The 16378-nt window shown below is 34.4% G+C and overlaps 1 protein-coding gene across 1 annotated transcript in view; it reads right to left on the reverse strand.

Annotated features, from left to right (window-relative positions):
* Nucleotides 1–1299: 1299 nt before the first annotated feature.
* LOC149791646 (macrophage mannose receptor 1-like) overlaps nt 1300–16378 on the reverse strand; it is a 114807-nt gene continuing 99728 nt past the window's right edge. The window contains exons 33-40 of the mRNA XM_089970199.1: nt 14293–14456; nt 12025–12124; nt 11206–11444; nt 9955–10123; nt 8883–9140; nt 8321–8500; nt 7464–7727; nt 1300–3411 (exon numbers count right to left, since the gene is read on the reverse strand). Of these exons, the coding sequence (XP_089826325.1) occupies nt 3137–3411; nt 7464–7727; nt 8321–8500; nt 8883–9140; nt 9955–10123; nt 11206–11444; nt 12025–12124; nt 14293–14456 (1649 nt within the window). The 3' untranslated portion in view covers nt 1300–3136. The remainder of the gene's footprint in view (nt 3412–7463; nt 7728–8320; nt 8501–8882; nt 9141–9954; nt 10124–11205; nt 11445–12024; nt 12125–14292; nt 14457–16378) is intronic.

Below are 16378 nucleotides of genomic sequence, written 5' to 3' on the forward strand. Positions count from 1 at the left end.
ATTCTTTTCTAAAGGGATGTGGATACTTCTACTCTATCTTAATGCAAGCAGTATACAGTTATACTCGGTTACTGATATGACCCTTCCCCCGTCAGTACGTACACCTTTTTATAGTGCCAAGTATCATGGGGCTGTGATTAGATACAATAAATGTTGACAAGTCATTAAAATCATTTTACAACATAAATGTATCTGAAATTTGTTTGCAATGTTGAAATTCTTACTAATATAGAAGGAGGACCTCCGGGTAGAAAAAAGAAGAACAAGAACATGTAATTCGCCGTGGAAATGCCAAAAAGTCAAACCAACTGGATGAATTTGTTATAAGAGAAACCTCCCAGAAGAGACAGAGAGTGTGTGTGTGTGTGTGTGATTTGGATTTTTAACTTAGCTTTAAGAAAATTGTCTGTCATATCGCTATGATGTCTGCAGTGTATAAGTTTATAGTGATGTCTAGCACTGGGGCATCAAGCCGCAGACATGTAGCATGATGCCCCACCCATTCACATTATCCTAACACCGGGTAGACTAATCCTAACACTAACTTCTTAATGCTGAGCATCAAGCGAGGCAGCTGTTAGTACCATTTTTATGTCTTTGGTATGACTCGGCCGGGGATCGAACCCACGACCTCCTGCATCCGAGGCAGACGCGCTAACCACTAGGCCACCAGAGCTGTCCCTCCCAGAAGAGAAGGGAGAAGTCATATTTTAAGTTGCAACAGTAATATGATTGCGTGAAAAATAAACAGCAGTATATATTTTATAAATACATAACATTTTGATCTAATACGCTAATCGTGTAGGTTGATCTAGAGGAACAGAACAAATTATGCTAATATATATATGTGGAAATGGGTGGACGTCCATTGCTTAATGAAGCACTTGCTGTTGTGTTTAAAATAAGTTTTGCAACATGGAAGAAAGATTGCTTGCATCTGAGTTCTTCTGTATCTTACGCATACAAATATTCCATAATAACCTCGGATAACTTACTGTTTTGTTAAATGATTATATATATATATATATATATATATATATATATATATATATATATATATATATATATATATATATATATATATATATATATATATATATATTGGCTGGTACACGGACAATCAGACTTTAAAACAGTCAGTTGAAAACTCTTTCTTTTCTACCGGTATGTTTTAGGTATGTTGCTGTGAAAGTACTATTTTTAGACGTTACTGGCAATATATAGTGCAGGAAAACGTGTAAGATGTGGAATCACGAGGATATTGAATTAAGAGTTTAAAAAATGATGGCCATGCACAACGAAAAAACACAGTTTATATATGCATACATCATTAGCACATATGGTCAACATAATAAGAAGATACAAACATTGCACTTAACATCAAATTGCACACATTTTAAAATGCAAGCTATCGGACAATAGGCCACATCTACATATTTACATCTTGCTCACAAACTTTAATATAAAAATGAATGATTCATAATCATATTTAGATGTCTTCATTTCTGTAATTCAAGTAGATGAAAACGAAAGCAAAATATAAAACAAAATGACGATGATGATTCTGAACTATCACACAGCAGAACAAATTATCTCAGTACCTTTTTATGTTGCCAGACGACTAGCTCAGTTGTCATGTCCCTATTACTGATGTCTACTAGATATCTAGATGACGTCATTTCTCTACGGGATTAACATAAATGTTTTATGCTTAAATACTATTTGTTCATGAGGAAAACTTCTGAAAACAAACAAACACACAAAGCCACATTTGAACAAAACAAACAAACACACAAAGCCACATTTGAACAAATCATCTAAAATATTAATGCGTGTGTGATTTACATTGGTCATGCATAGTTGCCCATTTTTAGAAAACGAGTGATATGCCACGCTGGACTAGAGCCTTAAATACTAACCATACAACTTATAAAGTAAGATTTCCCTTAAACATAGAGATAGCTGATGCTCATAATGAAGTGAGTGTGATGAGGTATATGCACAATAGCTGTCAATCACGAAGGATTAAGGACTGCATTGTTATGTATCTGATTCAAGACTGATTATTTCAGGAGAAGATTTTTACGCAGAATCAAGGTAACATTTTCATCATGGACATACAGAATGACGAAACAAATAATCGTTTAATTAAGCACTTTGGGTACTTTTCTGTTTCAGGTTGGAAATTCAAGTAGTTGTTGCGATTTATTACAGATATCCTCACATCTACTTTCGTGAACAAACCAAGACGAAAATCGTTCCCATAACTTGAACCAAAATGTCTAAATTTTAATAACGTCAAACGCATGTCGCAAGATAAATATAAATAGCAGGAATGTAATATGCTGGGCGTGAAAAAAGTGCATATAATGTCATTTATATGGAGAAATATTTGTTCTCAAATTTGAACTTTGACCATAACTTTAGTGTTCAAACAGCTTCGTTACAATGGGGCAAGTTTTCACAGTTTCTGTTCACATGCACAAAATCTGGAAGTTATTGATAATGAAGTCTTGTGGGAGAATTTCACTCACTGTTAAGAACACAATATACTTAGTTTCTTGTGTGGCATAGACAGAGTCAGTAGTATGTTTGATTTTCCGATGACATTCAGCATACAGTAATATTTTGAATTCTATGCTATGCCTGAAGGTTTACCATGCAGTATAAAACAAAACATGAAGTCCATCCTGCAACATAGATGTGAACTTAAACAGGTATCTTGCACATGATTCCATTGAAAAAACTATAGGAGTGAATGTCTAATGGGGAAAGTTCTTGATGCGCAGTTAAATATGGAAGTGATACTGTTTTTTCATCGTATATAAGCCAAAATATGTTTTGTCTGTTTGAAAAAAGTTGTTATCATCCTCACATTACTAGAAAGGTATTATAATAAAAAAGTAAACATTTGTCAGCGACAGCTTTACATATGAATGAATTGGCCAAGGAGATTCGTTCGATTCTTATAAATATTTGTTTTAAAAATTGTTTCATATTTTGACAAATTTTTAGGAAGCTCACCATACATTTCGGAAACTTCATTTGGTTCATTCTTCAGGACAATATAAAAAAAAATATGTCTTTCCCTTCCATTTTCTTTTACAACTTGCACTACATATATATTATAGATGAATCAAATATCAATTTCGTCATAGTGCTGTAAGTCTCGAACACCTGCTCCATTTTCCTTTGCTGAGCTATTTTGTATGTCCACGGAATCGTTAGATTTACTATACACAGGGTTCTCAAACGACCGATCCCCCATATTGTGGCGGAAGCCGAACATGCCGCTATATCTCTTCTTAAGAACCAGAAGAATGGCACAAGTGAATGCAAGACACGCCATAACGCCTAGAACAATCCCGGCTATGCTGGAGGGCGATAGATTCTTGTCAGAAGACTTTATCACTAAAAACAAGGAAAGAATGTATTCAGATAACAATAAAAAATAAATTGTGACTTCTGTTTTAGAATTTGCTACAAGATTCCAGATGGTGTTCCTGTGCAGAAAACTGCATTATTCGTATCAACGACTGACGCATGATTACATTTAGCTATTCTGCCACTTAAAAATTTATGCAAAATTCAAATTGACGCAACTAGCATGAACTTGCTTTATTGATTTATTTTATAAATATAAATTAACTCCCCAAAACACACATTAACAAAATACACTCGACATCCAAATTGTTATTGCTTTAATATGGAAACTCATAATAGAAACAAAACTGAACATTTTCTATGATTGAGCGAAGCCACTTATTGCTTTAAACTCAAAAAGTGTTGAAAGACGTGAAAGAAATATTAAACGAGTTTAACCTAAAATCAACTATATCAGCATGAATACATAATTTTTTGTTTACTAGTTTGGATTGGATACAATTATGGTTTTAGCTGGTTGTGCTACAAGTACACATTAAGGGGAACATAAATGTTGATTTTCATATTCGAAAGTAAAAATGATTGACAGCAATGCTTCACATAATAATGCAGATCTACAAATTGCAATCAATGCAATAACATCGAGTACAGCACCATTAGCTTCTTCATGGCTACGAAACAATCATCACATATTAATGGGCATAACCCCAATCAGAATGACACTGAAGAAAATAATTCATGGATAACAAATTTTTCCTATGGCAACTGATACATTTGGAACTTCAAAATTTCAAATTAAAGATATACAACTTCAAATGACAAAACAATAGTTACAAAGGGATAACTTGCTAACTTTGCCAAGTAAATATTTCAAATCAGGCAAGTAATGCAATTTAGAGCTGCATCTTACAAACTGGATCATTTGAAAGAATAAGACAAGATAACATGTTTTCAAGCAGAAGTTCTCTCTCTGTACAAAAAGCAAGATAATGCAGACAAAATTGAAAAGATCCTGAAAACTATGAAAATAAACTACAAATGGTATTTGCTTGTGAAATGGAGAAGATACCATGAATCCATGAATCGTTTATGAGTTGTGAGAATGCAAAAACCAGTATGCTGTTCAAACAAATGGTAACATCACAATGTTTAGATAGCAGTATCAAAGAAATGACAACTTTTAGGTTTTCAAAACTAATCAATTTCTGGAATGTGACAGACATGGTAAAATCAGTGCATTAGAAAATGTAGGAGATTTAACATGCGCATATTGCGAATTTGTATCTGTATTAATTAGGAGACCAGCGGGATAAGACGCTATGCCCAAGAGCATCACAGTTAAAGCATAAATGGTAGACATGAAGAACGTGATAAGGTGACTACAGTGTAGGTAATATCCTAGGCAATATCCTAATCTGGCAATAAATGACATCAAGGAAGAAATAAAAAGACACAAAAGTTGACAATATAAAGTTGATTTAAACGAAAGCACAATCAAGAGAACGACAAATAGAAGGTTAAAGATTACAAGATAGTCTATGAGATTATGACCAGGATAAAAGTCAATGAAAATCACATAAACGTTGACACAAAGAGCAGAAAATTCACTGAAAGAAGTTTTGGTGGAGACTCACACAGATCTTGAAGATCTACTTTTGACAGGTAGTAACTGAAACTGGGCTACTGAAATAAATGGTACAGTTTGAAGGAACAGATGGAAAACCATTGTAAAATATTGTAAATGTCAATGAGAGAAATAGACAAATGAACAACATCTTTGCTTGGATTTTGTTTCTTTTCTGATGGAATTTGCTTAGCTCTTCAATGTGTTTTTCGAACATTACATCATCAAGTCTCACGAACTCTTTATGTTGATTTGACTACTTCCACAACAAAATACACAGGCCCTTAAATATCCTCCCATCGAGTAGTGAAAAATCTTGTTACAACAGCAGGAAATTTGCCACTTTGCATCGTTTTCTACCAGAAACCATACTATTTGTTGATTCCAATACTTGACAGTCAAAGGCGTCTTATTTGTCTAGTAGTGGAATATTATTCGGGACTTGAGAATTCGTTGTCTGATAGAAACTAATGCTTCAATACAATATTCTTTTCAGAGATATTACACAATTCAACTACAGTGATGTGTCACTGTTTAAATTGTGTTAAAGCCATTTCAGCATTATGGAGAACATGTCGCCATCACATGCAGTGCTAACAAATAATTCTGAACCAATAAATTGGAATAAACGCATGGCTGCTACTTTAACTCGTTTGAAATTCTTTCCTATTGTGTGTTTATATAAGGATCAATTGTTTATTGTTTTGCAGCGAGGATTTATCATGAATTGTTTGACGATTATTGAAACACTGTTTTCACAAGTGTCGTAAAACTATATTCTGTTGTCTTTTATTCCAAAATTATTTACCATTAACTGTTATTGTTCTTAATCTATTTGTAATCCACACATCAGATGCATGTTGAAAAGTTATACCTGATGAGTCGTGAAGAACAAAAGTTTTGTTGACAAATGAAATTCATCTAAATATGTTTTTTAATTTTTTTCTTCAATTTTTCAAATGACTTGTGTTCAATATTGTTTCTAATGTAATCTGCATGAATCTCAAACCCTTCCGTTTCAAAATCTTCACCACCATCAGCAACTGGTATGCTATTTAAAGAGCAAAAAATTATACAAATCACAGTTGGAATAAAATAGGATTTTTAAAGACAAAACGATCAAGTTGAAATTGAGGAATTAAAAAGTAATTTAACATGGAACATATGATGAGACAGCAGCAAAACCTTCCTTGAAAGAAAGTTGGAAAAATGGAAGAGAAACTAGAAAAACAGATGTATGAAATATTTCTAAATGTTAGAGCTGTAAAACTTCCAAATCATTGCTATATATTGTAATTTGCACGGTGAATCATTTATTACTGATTTTTCCTCCAATCCCAAACTCAAATTCATTCAAAGATTAAAACACAACGTCTAATGGAATTAGATATTTAACTTGCATTTTGTTACTCAGATTAGGTTTACTCTGATCTGCATTGAGTACTATTTGACAACATTAAAAAATTTAGATTTCAATAATACATTAAAGGAAAATACATTAATGCTATTTAAAATAACTTCAATCATGAACTTAGCCATCTTGAATAAATGAACTTGGGGGAGGGCTCTTTCATTTCTCCACTGGATGGCAATTTGTGACATTTTAGCATCTGGTTTCACTCATCAACACAATCCTGAGTTTGTACAGTTGAAACATCCTTTTTCTTGATTAGGATTAGACAAAACAAAAGAGGTACATAGTAGGACCTGGTCGATATTAATCTCATGTTAATTGATACTTCAGATATTGTAAAGTTAGCTTTCTGCCATTGAAGTCAATACATTGCGCACCCAGCACCGTTAATGTCGAAATTTATTTCTGTTCTGTTTTTAAGTTGCTAATATTCTGAAGTTTGCCTCATTGTGAAACTTTCTTTTCATCTGTCCATTATGGTGCTCTTTATTTGCTTTTTTTATGTTGTCCTCCTTTTAGCAAGATTTACGTTTACTTTACCTTTACTTAGGATGTGTTTTGATTTTATCAACCACAGACTGCAGACAGGTCTGGAATTCATCTCTTTTTTCACCCAGCTAGATTTTAATAAACGTTTCACAATTGCATTTTAAACCGGTATCTCACCTTGAACTCGTGTTTATTTAATTTCCAAATTTCATGCCAAAAATAGAAGATGATCAAGAATATATTTGAGCAAAGAAAGAAAGAAAGAAAAACCAAGGATGGAACAGTATCCAAGCCAATACAGAAATGCTATAAAAGATCTTTTCCTGTTAATAAATAACTATGAAACCGAAACAAACAACAAACATTAGAAACCATTATTAACTTTTTTACCATGCAACACTTAATTGTGTTCTCTAAGTGACATAGTCCAATTGTCCCATATATTATTTATTACTTTGAGCTGTACTAAGCTATCACTTAACACTAACCAAGTTTTCCAGCAAATGTACATAGTGTTACAACTAAGCATTGAAAGTTCATATTAATTGATACCTTCAACTTGATGTTGTGCTGTAGGAGGGGGTAAACGTGCAGTCCATGGTGCATGAGTTAGTGAGACACTTTGTCGACTTGTCCTGGAAGGTGTTGAGGTTGATAAAATTGACACAGTGTTGCTGATACTGTTGGATGAAGTACTTGACAAGGAAACTGCCCTGCTGCTGAGTGATGTGGGACTTGCACTACTTGCTGGTGCTGATGATGTGCTAGCTATTTTCGTTGAGGCTGATGTCAGAGCTGGGATTGTTGAAGGAATTACTGAAATAAATGAACGTAATGGTTGTGTTCTATAATGAGAATTAATGAAACTGAAAATAAAAAAGATCATCTGTAAATGATAAGAATGTTTTAAGAACAATGTCTCCGAGGCTTTCAAGTAAAAGCTGTAGTTAACGTAAGAAAAGGCGCCATGTAGTCTGGAGAGAATTTTTGTTCAATAATGAAATTTTTAACTAAATAGTTAAAAATTCTCTCGCTTAATACAAATTAGCATATTCATCTAGAAATGACTAACTGAAATTGCGTGCACAAACTTATATTTGCCAAGACCAGGGCAATGGGATTTACCTCAATGCCTATGGCCTATAGACTGAAGGCACCAAATTTGTATATTTGGGGTTATGAAATTGACCCATATTTGAAAATCTCAAATACGTAGAATGATGAGATCATAGTTAAATCATATGTCTGATCGGTTATATCTCTAATATACAAACTTTAAAGTAAGAAAATTAATATAGGTTTGTTAGTTAAAACAGTTTAGAAATAATAGCATGCACAGAAAAATGTACATAAATTTTGTGTATGGATCACAAAATATATGTGAAGATAAAATACAAAATGAACTGTACCTTTATGGACCTTGCAGACATAACCCTTGTTCTGCATGCAGCGATCATCATTCCATTTGCCAGAGGAGAACTGCAATTCCACACAGTCCTCCTGATTCTTGTTGGCCAAGTCGGATGGCTGGCCATCTGCCCAGTCGATGTAAGTTACACTTGAACCATCCGTCCACTCTAGGTACCCACCTACAATAACAACACGGTTTAATAAGCCCATTCAGTCATTAGTAATTGCGTCGCCATCATGATTCGCATGCAGACAGATGTTACAACTAAAGGCTGTTATAGTCTCTAAATCTAACATCAAATTAAATACATTCTCATCATCATAATGGATTGTTATCGTTTTCCTTAACATTTGCTATCATCTACCTTCTAACTGGTCCAGACCATCTAGCAATGCAATCTGGAAAGTTAAATATCACCTTTATTGCCGTACTAAACACCCAGCTTCCAATCAGCTATATCTACTGCAGTTCTTATGACTAGGCAATGTCTCTTGAGGACGGATTTTTAAATATAGTATATAATTATGTGTAGAGTCATTGGAATTTATGTCTATACTCACTCATTCCCTTGTTGAAGCCAATCCAGACGTTCGTTGGGGCTGGCCCTAACATGTTGTCCAGCATGTTTAGGACAAACAGATTCTCTTCATAGCTGTGAATGCTGGCCAGCGTCATGCCCCGTCTGGAACACATATAGTTTGCTTCGGGCCAGGACATAGACTGGTTTGCCACTATCATGTAACAGTCATCTCCAAATAATTGCCAGCTCTTGTCCGCACAGTAGCCTCCGGACAGTGGTGTAGTCGATGGAGGATGAACTATAAATATATTGAATTATAGACTTGTATTATGAGAACATGAAGATGTACAAGGTAGTGTTAATGTGTGAATGAAAGTTTGACAGTTAACACAATTCTGCAGCATTTTTGGACAAACTTCAGCAAAACAATTATAAAAACATAATTCTTGGTAGCAGCAGACAATGAGTATGTGTGTGTGTGATTAGGATTTTTAACATACTTTAACAATTTTTCAGTCATATCGCTACGATGTCTGCAGTGTGACAGTTTATAGTGATGTATAGCACTGAGGCATCATGCTGCAGACATGTAGCATGATGTCCCACCCATTCACATTATCCTGATATCAGACTGACCAGTCCTAACACTAAACTCTTAATGCTAAGCGCCTAGCGAGGCAGCTGTTAGTACCATTGTTTTTATGTCTTTGGTATGACTCGGCCGAGGTTTGAACCCACGACCTCCAGCTTCCGAGGCGGACGCTGCAGACAATGAGGAGCAGAAAGAAGACTATTAAGGATTTTACTGCCAGACATTTTTGACTTTTGACAAATCAAAAGGTGTGTTACATTCAAAGTTGGATCAGACATTGCATTTATCCTGAAGAATAATTTATCCTGGGAATTTCTAGATTTCTATAATTTTTTACAGACTTTTTTATGATAAGGAGACATATAAAAGGCATATTCTATTAATAATGCGAGAAGAGGGTAGAATGAGATGTTTAACCAAACGTAACAAATATTTCATGGTTTTCGCTGATAAATAATTTGAGGAGATTCATATCGGAATGACGCATTTAGAAATAATTGCTAGTGCTGGTGACACTTACAATAGCTCATCTTGCATAATGAGGGGTAAGCGGTATCGCACACAGTGTCATTCCAGTTGGACCCCTGCATTGCCACACAGCCATCGTTGGCCCCCATAGTCGGTTCGTCCTTTGCCCACTTAGTGTACCTAAGCGCCCAGCCATCCACCCAACTGTATGTTCCACGGACCTGGAATTTCCAACAGGCCATGTTTAAACATCATGCAAATCTTTTAAAAGTTAATTCTTTTGTGTCCTGTGTTTGGAATGATATGTATGATTTGCAGAGGCATTCGAGATATCCATCGTCATGCCTTCAAGGTGTTTTAACAGCTGTGTAGAAGGAGCTCAGACACAATGATCAAAGTATGGACAGGGAAGAATATATATACAAAGAGACAGACAGATAGATAGAGAAATGGATGGATGACAAGAGACTCGAAATAATTAAATTGTACATGACTTGTTAAGATGAAGATAACTTTTAATTGTTTAAAAGAAAAACACTCAAAGAATTGTCGACTTAGTAACTGTTTGCTAATGTAATGTGTGAGAGTATAACCTACATCTCAGCTGGACTGATGTAACATTAGAAAGAGCTTTTTAAAGTTTGAATTGACTTTCTTTCCCACTTAGTTTCGTTTTCACTGTGTTTTTTAAATACATTTTTAATACATATTACAGTAAAAACCAGTCTACCTAACTGACTGTTGGATACAAACCACACTGTTCCCATGCAAGAAAGATAATTTGCCGAATGACATAGCAAAAGATGGCAAGCCACCGAGGACAAATAATGACCGTTTCGTACATTATAAAATATAATTAAAATATTTAGACTATAATTTTATTTTATTAAATGTCTGTTTAAAATATAATATAGCTAGTTCCTTGTATTACAAAATCATTTTGTAATATAAGAAAATGTATCATTTATATTTGCAAGGTTCCTTCCTTCTGAATAAAAACTCAGATTGTGTAGATACATAAATCATTCATTTTAGCGAGCAGCAGACATCATAAGGTGATACATACTATTGTACCATAATATTTCAAGAGATCTGTCATCACATAATTTCTGTATAATTAATGAATCGGGAAATCTTCTCCTAGAAAGGAGATTTGAGAGTATGTTATCTAAAGGATCTAACTTGTATTCCTAAATAAATTCAGGTATGTATTGAATATACAGACAACCTAGAAAATGCAGAGATTGGGCAATACAAGACTGTGGTTCCACTGTAAAAATTTGTTATTTATTCAACATATTACCTTGCTATCAGACAATCCAATCCAGATGGGTGTTGAGATATCAGATGTAATGACGTCAACGTAAGCTGCCTCATACACACTGAGGAGTGATGCCAGGTTCCCACCATCCCCTGCGCACGTAGCCTGGGCATTGTTCCACGAAAGTGGGGTTTTGTTGACTCGGAAGCAACTTGATCCATACATGGTGTAGCCTTGTATACAGATGGACTGTGGTGAACTGGATGCCGGATACGCAGTACCTGTAAAAGGCTTAACTTACGTTACACAAGAATGGACAGGATTTCAAAATGTAATGCTGACACTTTTGCGATAGCAATGCTTCTTACAGAGAGCATGAGGCTAAGGATATACCAGAGAAAAATGGGATCTCAAACAACCACCGAGTCAATGACAATTAATGCAATACAAGGACAAAATCTAAGGAGATATACTATTTCCATATGTAAGCGAGGTGGATGCACCCGAGTAAAATGTAAAAGAGAATTTCTAATTTAGAAACAGCAATATAACACGTACGTTTTCTTCTCATTTATGTTTAAAACTTTCGTAGTTTTCCTCAAATTAAAATAATTTTTGAACTTAATTGAATATCATTTTATTCTGCTTGACAATATTGGATGCAAATGTAAGCACGTTCCTAATTCTATAAGAATCAATCACAGATGAAATGTCGACAAATTTAGCAATACAGATATAATCTGATGCTATACACACACACACACACACACACACACACACACATATATATATATATATATATATATATATATATATATATATATATATATATATATATATATATATATATAGTGATCTTACTGCGAAATGCTTGACAAACATAAGCTTTAGCTTGACTGCATTGAATGTTTTCCCACTTTCCTACTCTCCGAGTGTCACTTCTCATCTGAACACAATTATCCTGAAAAAAAGGTTATCCTGTTGTATATAATGCCCATAGCAGGACGACAGTTTTGTAAAAAGTTTGTTATACTGAAATAATTAACAGTGATCTAAGTGCATGATGTATATAAATAATGACAAATTCAATTCCAATAAAACACAGTTACACCTGATTATTTGTCATCTCATAATATGACTGACATTTGACGGTTCAATTAATCCATGTGCATCGTGAGGCAGACCTAAGTAGACAAGGAGCCCGTATGCTGGACCCCACCCTCCTTCTGTAGAGGCCCATGAGGCAAAGTCTGTAGGACCCCAGTGGTGGTCTATGGGACGAAGCCCCCTGAAGCTTTTGCACTTTAGGTGCTTCCAGGGGTGTTATTTCAACTCTCTAACAGTAAACAGAACTTGCTCAAGGAAATGTTCTGGTTGTTTTGTCCGCATTAATTGGCGGAGGGGGCGAGCAAACAATACATCCACTCCAGTCCCAGATTTGCCCCTGGTATCTTCATAAATCTGTTTTATCGTCTATTTTATCGTCTGAAGGATAGTTTAAGTTTCAGTGAATGGAATTTTAGTATACAAAAGATGACTTTGCTCCGGCTTGTAAATACTATTTTATGTTATTAAAATTTTCCCAGTACAGGCCTGTCTGCTTAATTTGGAGACCCAGTAAAAGTGACAAATTTAATGGCTATTTTCCCTCATAATTGACTTACATGACTAACCGCATATTACATTATCAGGATTATCACAATAATACTTGTATGTATATTTAATTTATAATGTGTGGTTGAGCTTTGTCAGTGATTGAGGGTAGATATTTGTCCTACCTGACTATTATCATGTAACGTCTGTGTTTTGTCATCTTTATAAAAGGCAAACAAAATGTTTGCTAAAATGTAAGTTCATGCCAGTCCTGACATTGTTCACAAGTTTGTGAATTTCACCATTACAAATAATTTTTATCCAAAACATTTTGTTGCGTCATAGGTCAGGTAAGAATGTGTAGATAAAGGATTAAATAAACAATTATTCATTCCTGTTTTAATATCAGGCTGTGGAAACATTTTTAATTGGGTTTAGAATGATATCACTGGTACATCAAGATTATTGGTACAGCAACACATTCCAGATTATTGATATATCGGCACATCCAAATATTGAATCCATTCGGAATATTCTATACTTGGGGACTTGTGACGGAACATTTAGAATTATTTGGGATTTAATTCAGAACACAGTAAGTTCCTCTAAAATTTTTACTTTGTCTTTAGAGGAAGTAAATCTTTGATTGAAGTTTGCTAAACATGTTGGTTTTGCTTCTTTCTGTTACGTAGCATAAGACGATAGAGTCACAGCTATATAAAGTTACACTAAAAGGCTCGAGATAAGTATGTTATACCTAAAACCAATGAATCATCAATGAAACAATAGATTTCTCATTTTGGTTGTTTCTTCGAGTCATAATTGAGTCCTATATCATCTATTAAGTCTGCATTTAAATATTTGAAAAATTCATCAGATGATGACCGATTTTGTGGAATGTGAGGGCAGAGAAATGTCCAAAGATGGAAAATGGAATGTGAGAGCAGTGAAATGTCCATAGAGGGAATGACAAGAGTAGATACAATGCATACAATGTATTGTCTATTATTAGAAAATACATTATTTGCAGACCCATAGACTTTGTCACTCAAGAAAATGAACTAGGCTTTCAATCAACTGGAATGAGTCAAGATTTATTGTTTGCTCATGAGGTCATCTGATCTGTCCATGAGAAATAACCAATATCCAGAGCATTTTGTTGTATCATAGGCTAGGATGTGGTCTGTGTATAAAGAATGAAGCAAATAATTATTCATTCCTGTAAGTTTAGTACAACAATAGCTAACATGTATTTAACATAGGTCAAAGTGAGCTTTAAGCTCGCAAGCTCATTGATTTATAATTGGTTATGCTTTGCCCAGACATTACGTAATATCTTGTCTTTAGTAGGATAAATTGTCTCGAATAAATGGTGATTCCAATTTAGTGAACACACCTGTATATAACTAACCATGGTGTGTGTTTAAAAAAGAATTTAACTAGAGAAAAAATGAGCTTTAGAACGTTTTGCATTGTATTGTGTTATCATATATATTGCTCTCCTCTAACGTAATTGGTAAAAGAACTATAACATACTCTGCCCACTAAGTAATAGCTGTATCCACTGGGCTGTCCTCTGTCCCAGTTCGTCAGGGTAACTTCACTGTTATCTTGCCACCCATAACGGCCATCGTGATTTAGGTCATTGAAACCGATCCAAAATCCAAAACTGTAGCTTTGAATCATTGTAATTAGGAAGGCTGAAAAAGTGCGTTTGAATCTTGTATTCTGCATAATGTTGTTATATACAATTTTATGTTTAGATTGTCGAAGATGAAAATAGTGGCGAAAGAAACTCAGTACCTTGTCCACCAAAGATCGCCAAGTCCCTACTGCCGTGCCATTTACATCCCCAGTGCAGTGTAAATTCATAAGGTGGATTTGTTAAAGGGGCCAGAAAGGTTCATTTTTGGTATATAGCTTGTAAAGTACACTGCTCCTATATTTCATGATTAACGTATGAAATAATGTATTATTTCTCTGTCAAATATTTAAGAGAGCATTGGTGCAATGGGACATTGAAGCAATTGTCTGGTAAAAGATGGAACAGCACTGTACGTTGAAGCAAACTCTAAAACTAAGAGATACAAGAAGAATTGTGAATTTGCATACATATTTCCACTGTCTTTTTGTACAAACTTTATATTCAAGAAACATGAATAAAGTTTACATTATATGCTTTTATCGCATTTAAAAATGTATTGCTCCATATTTTAACTCATTAAATTATTTCACTTCCACATTTTAGAGCAGCAAAATGTGTATTCTGTTGACAGTATCTACTGTAGAAGTTTAAAACTTATATACCAGAATGGCGGTAAAATGGTAATGTTTCGTTCGGTACTGATTTTACTTACATGTTTAATTTCAATTTAAGATAGGTAAATGCATAAAATATAAATTTCTTTCCAAACAAACATTTTTTTGTAGGTAACTTGGTAAGCACATTTAGGAAGCTTGCATGAGCCAAATTTATTCCTGTTGTGCCTTTAATCTTACTGCTCAATCGACAACTGGGAACTTCATTTGCATACCAAAAGGGGTATGGCCGGTGATCTGGCAGCTGTCTGGAGTTTAGAATCCCTGTGTCATATACTGTGCTATTTTAGTGATTGTGCATAAAGCTGCAATAAAAATCTACATAAATGCTGGCATACCTACCTGGACAAAGATATGTTAATACAATTGTATAAAAACATTCTTGTTTCTTTGGAACAAGTTCCTTGCTTCAGCCTGTAGCATGAGCTAGATAAAAACTATAACCATGATGCACTTGATGCTACAGGAAACCGTGTATAGATATATGTTGGGATACCGTGTGGATTTTCAAGAAGGTGGATGATGAAGGGTCAGACAGGTAGGTTTTTAGAAAATGTACCTTTCATTTATTTGAATGATATCTGGTCTGGACAAAGGAATGTTGCTGACATGCATGGGACAGTTTGAAATTTTAAAGAATGTCCATGCAGAACACATGCCTCACGTTTATAGCACATATTTGGGGTCCAAATTGAGCAGATTTTAAGATTTTAAAAATCTGAAGCGGGGAGTGTATCAGTATTTTGAAAATTACTTCATTTTAACAGCAACATGTGAATAGTCTTCATTAAATAAATTTGATGTAAATCTAAAAGAATCCAACTAACTGTATTATACTACCAGTGAAGGTTCATCAAAAGCAATATAACTGAGCTTGGAAAAGTTAACCGTGTAGAGCACTTGATTTTTAGCATGTGTACAGTGTAGAATAGACAAACTTTTCTTCGTCCGCCATTTTAAAAAATCTCAGTATCCCTAGAATTCTACATGGTTTGCCGTAGAATACATTGTGATATATATTGTCCAAAAGGTATGCAATTATCTCTATTTGGATATGCCAAAGATTCGTTCTTCCTCAAATAGATTTTCTTTTTATAACGTGAAAATGTCCATGTTCATACCAATCCATCATAAAGACTTGAACATTTGTGTTAAGAGATGCTATTCTGGACAATAGAATGGTGCTCTATATGTACACATGCAGGTTTTTCTTTGGCAAGAATGTAGAGGATGACATGATGGTGCGGCTGGACAATGACTTTCAAATTCTTGAAAGGTTTTATTTTCATACAAGGTCAAATAA

The sequence above is a fragment of the Sinohyriopsis cumingii genome, chromosome 9 (assembly GCF_028554795.1).
Source record: "Sinohyriopsis cumingii isolate HCF-2022 chromosome 9, ASM2855479v2, whole genome shotgun sequence".
NCBI classification, from domain to species: Eukaryota; Metazoa; Mollusca; class Bivalvia; order Unionida; family Unionidae; genus Sinohyriopsis; species Sinohyriopsis cumingii.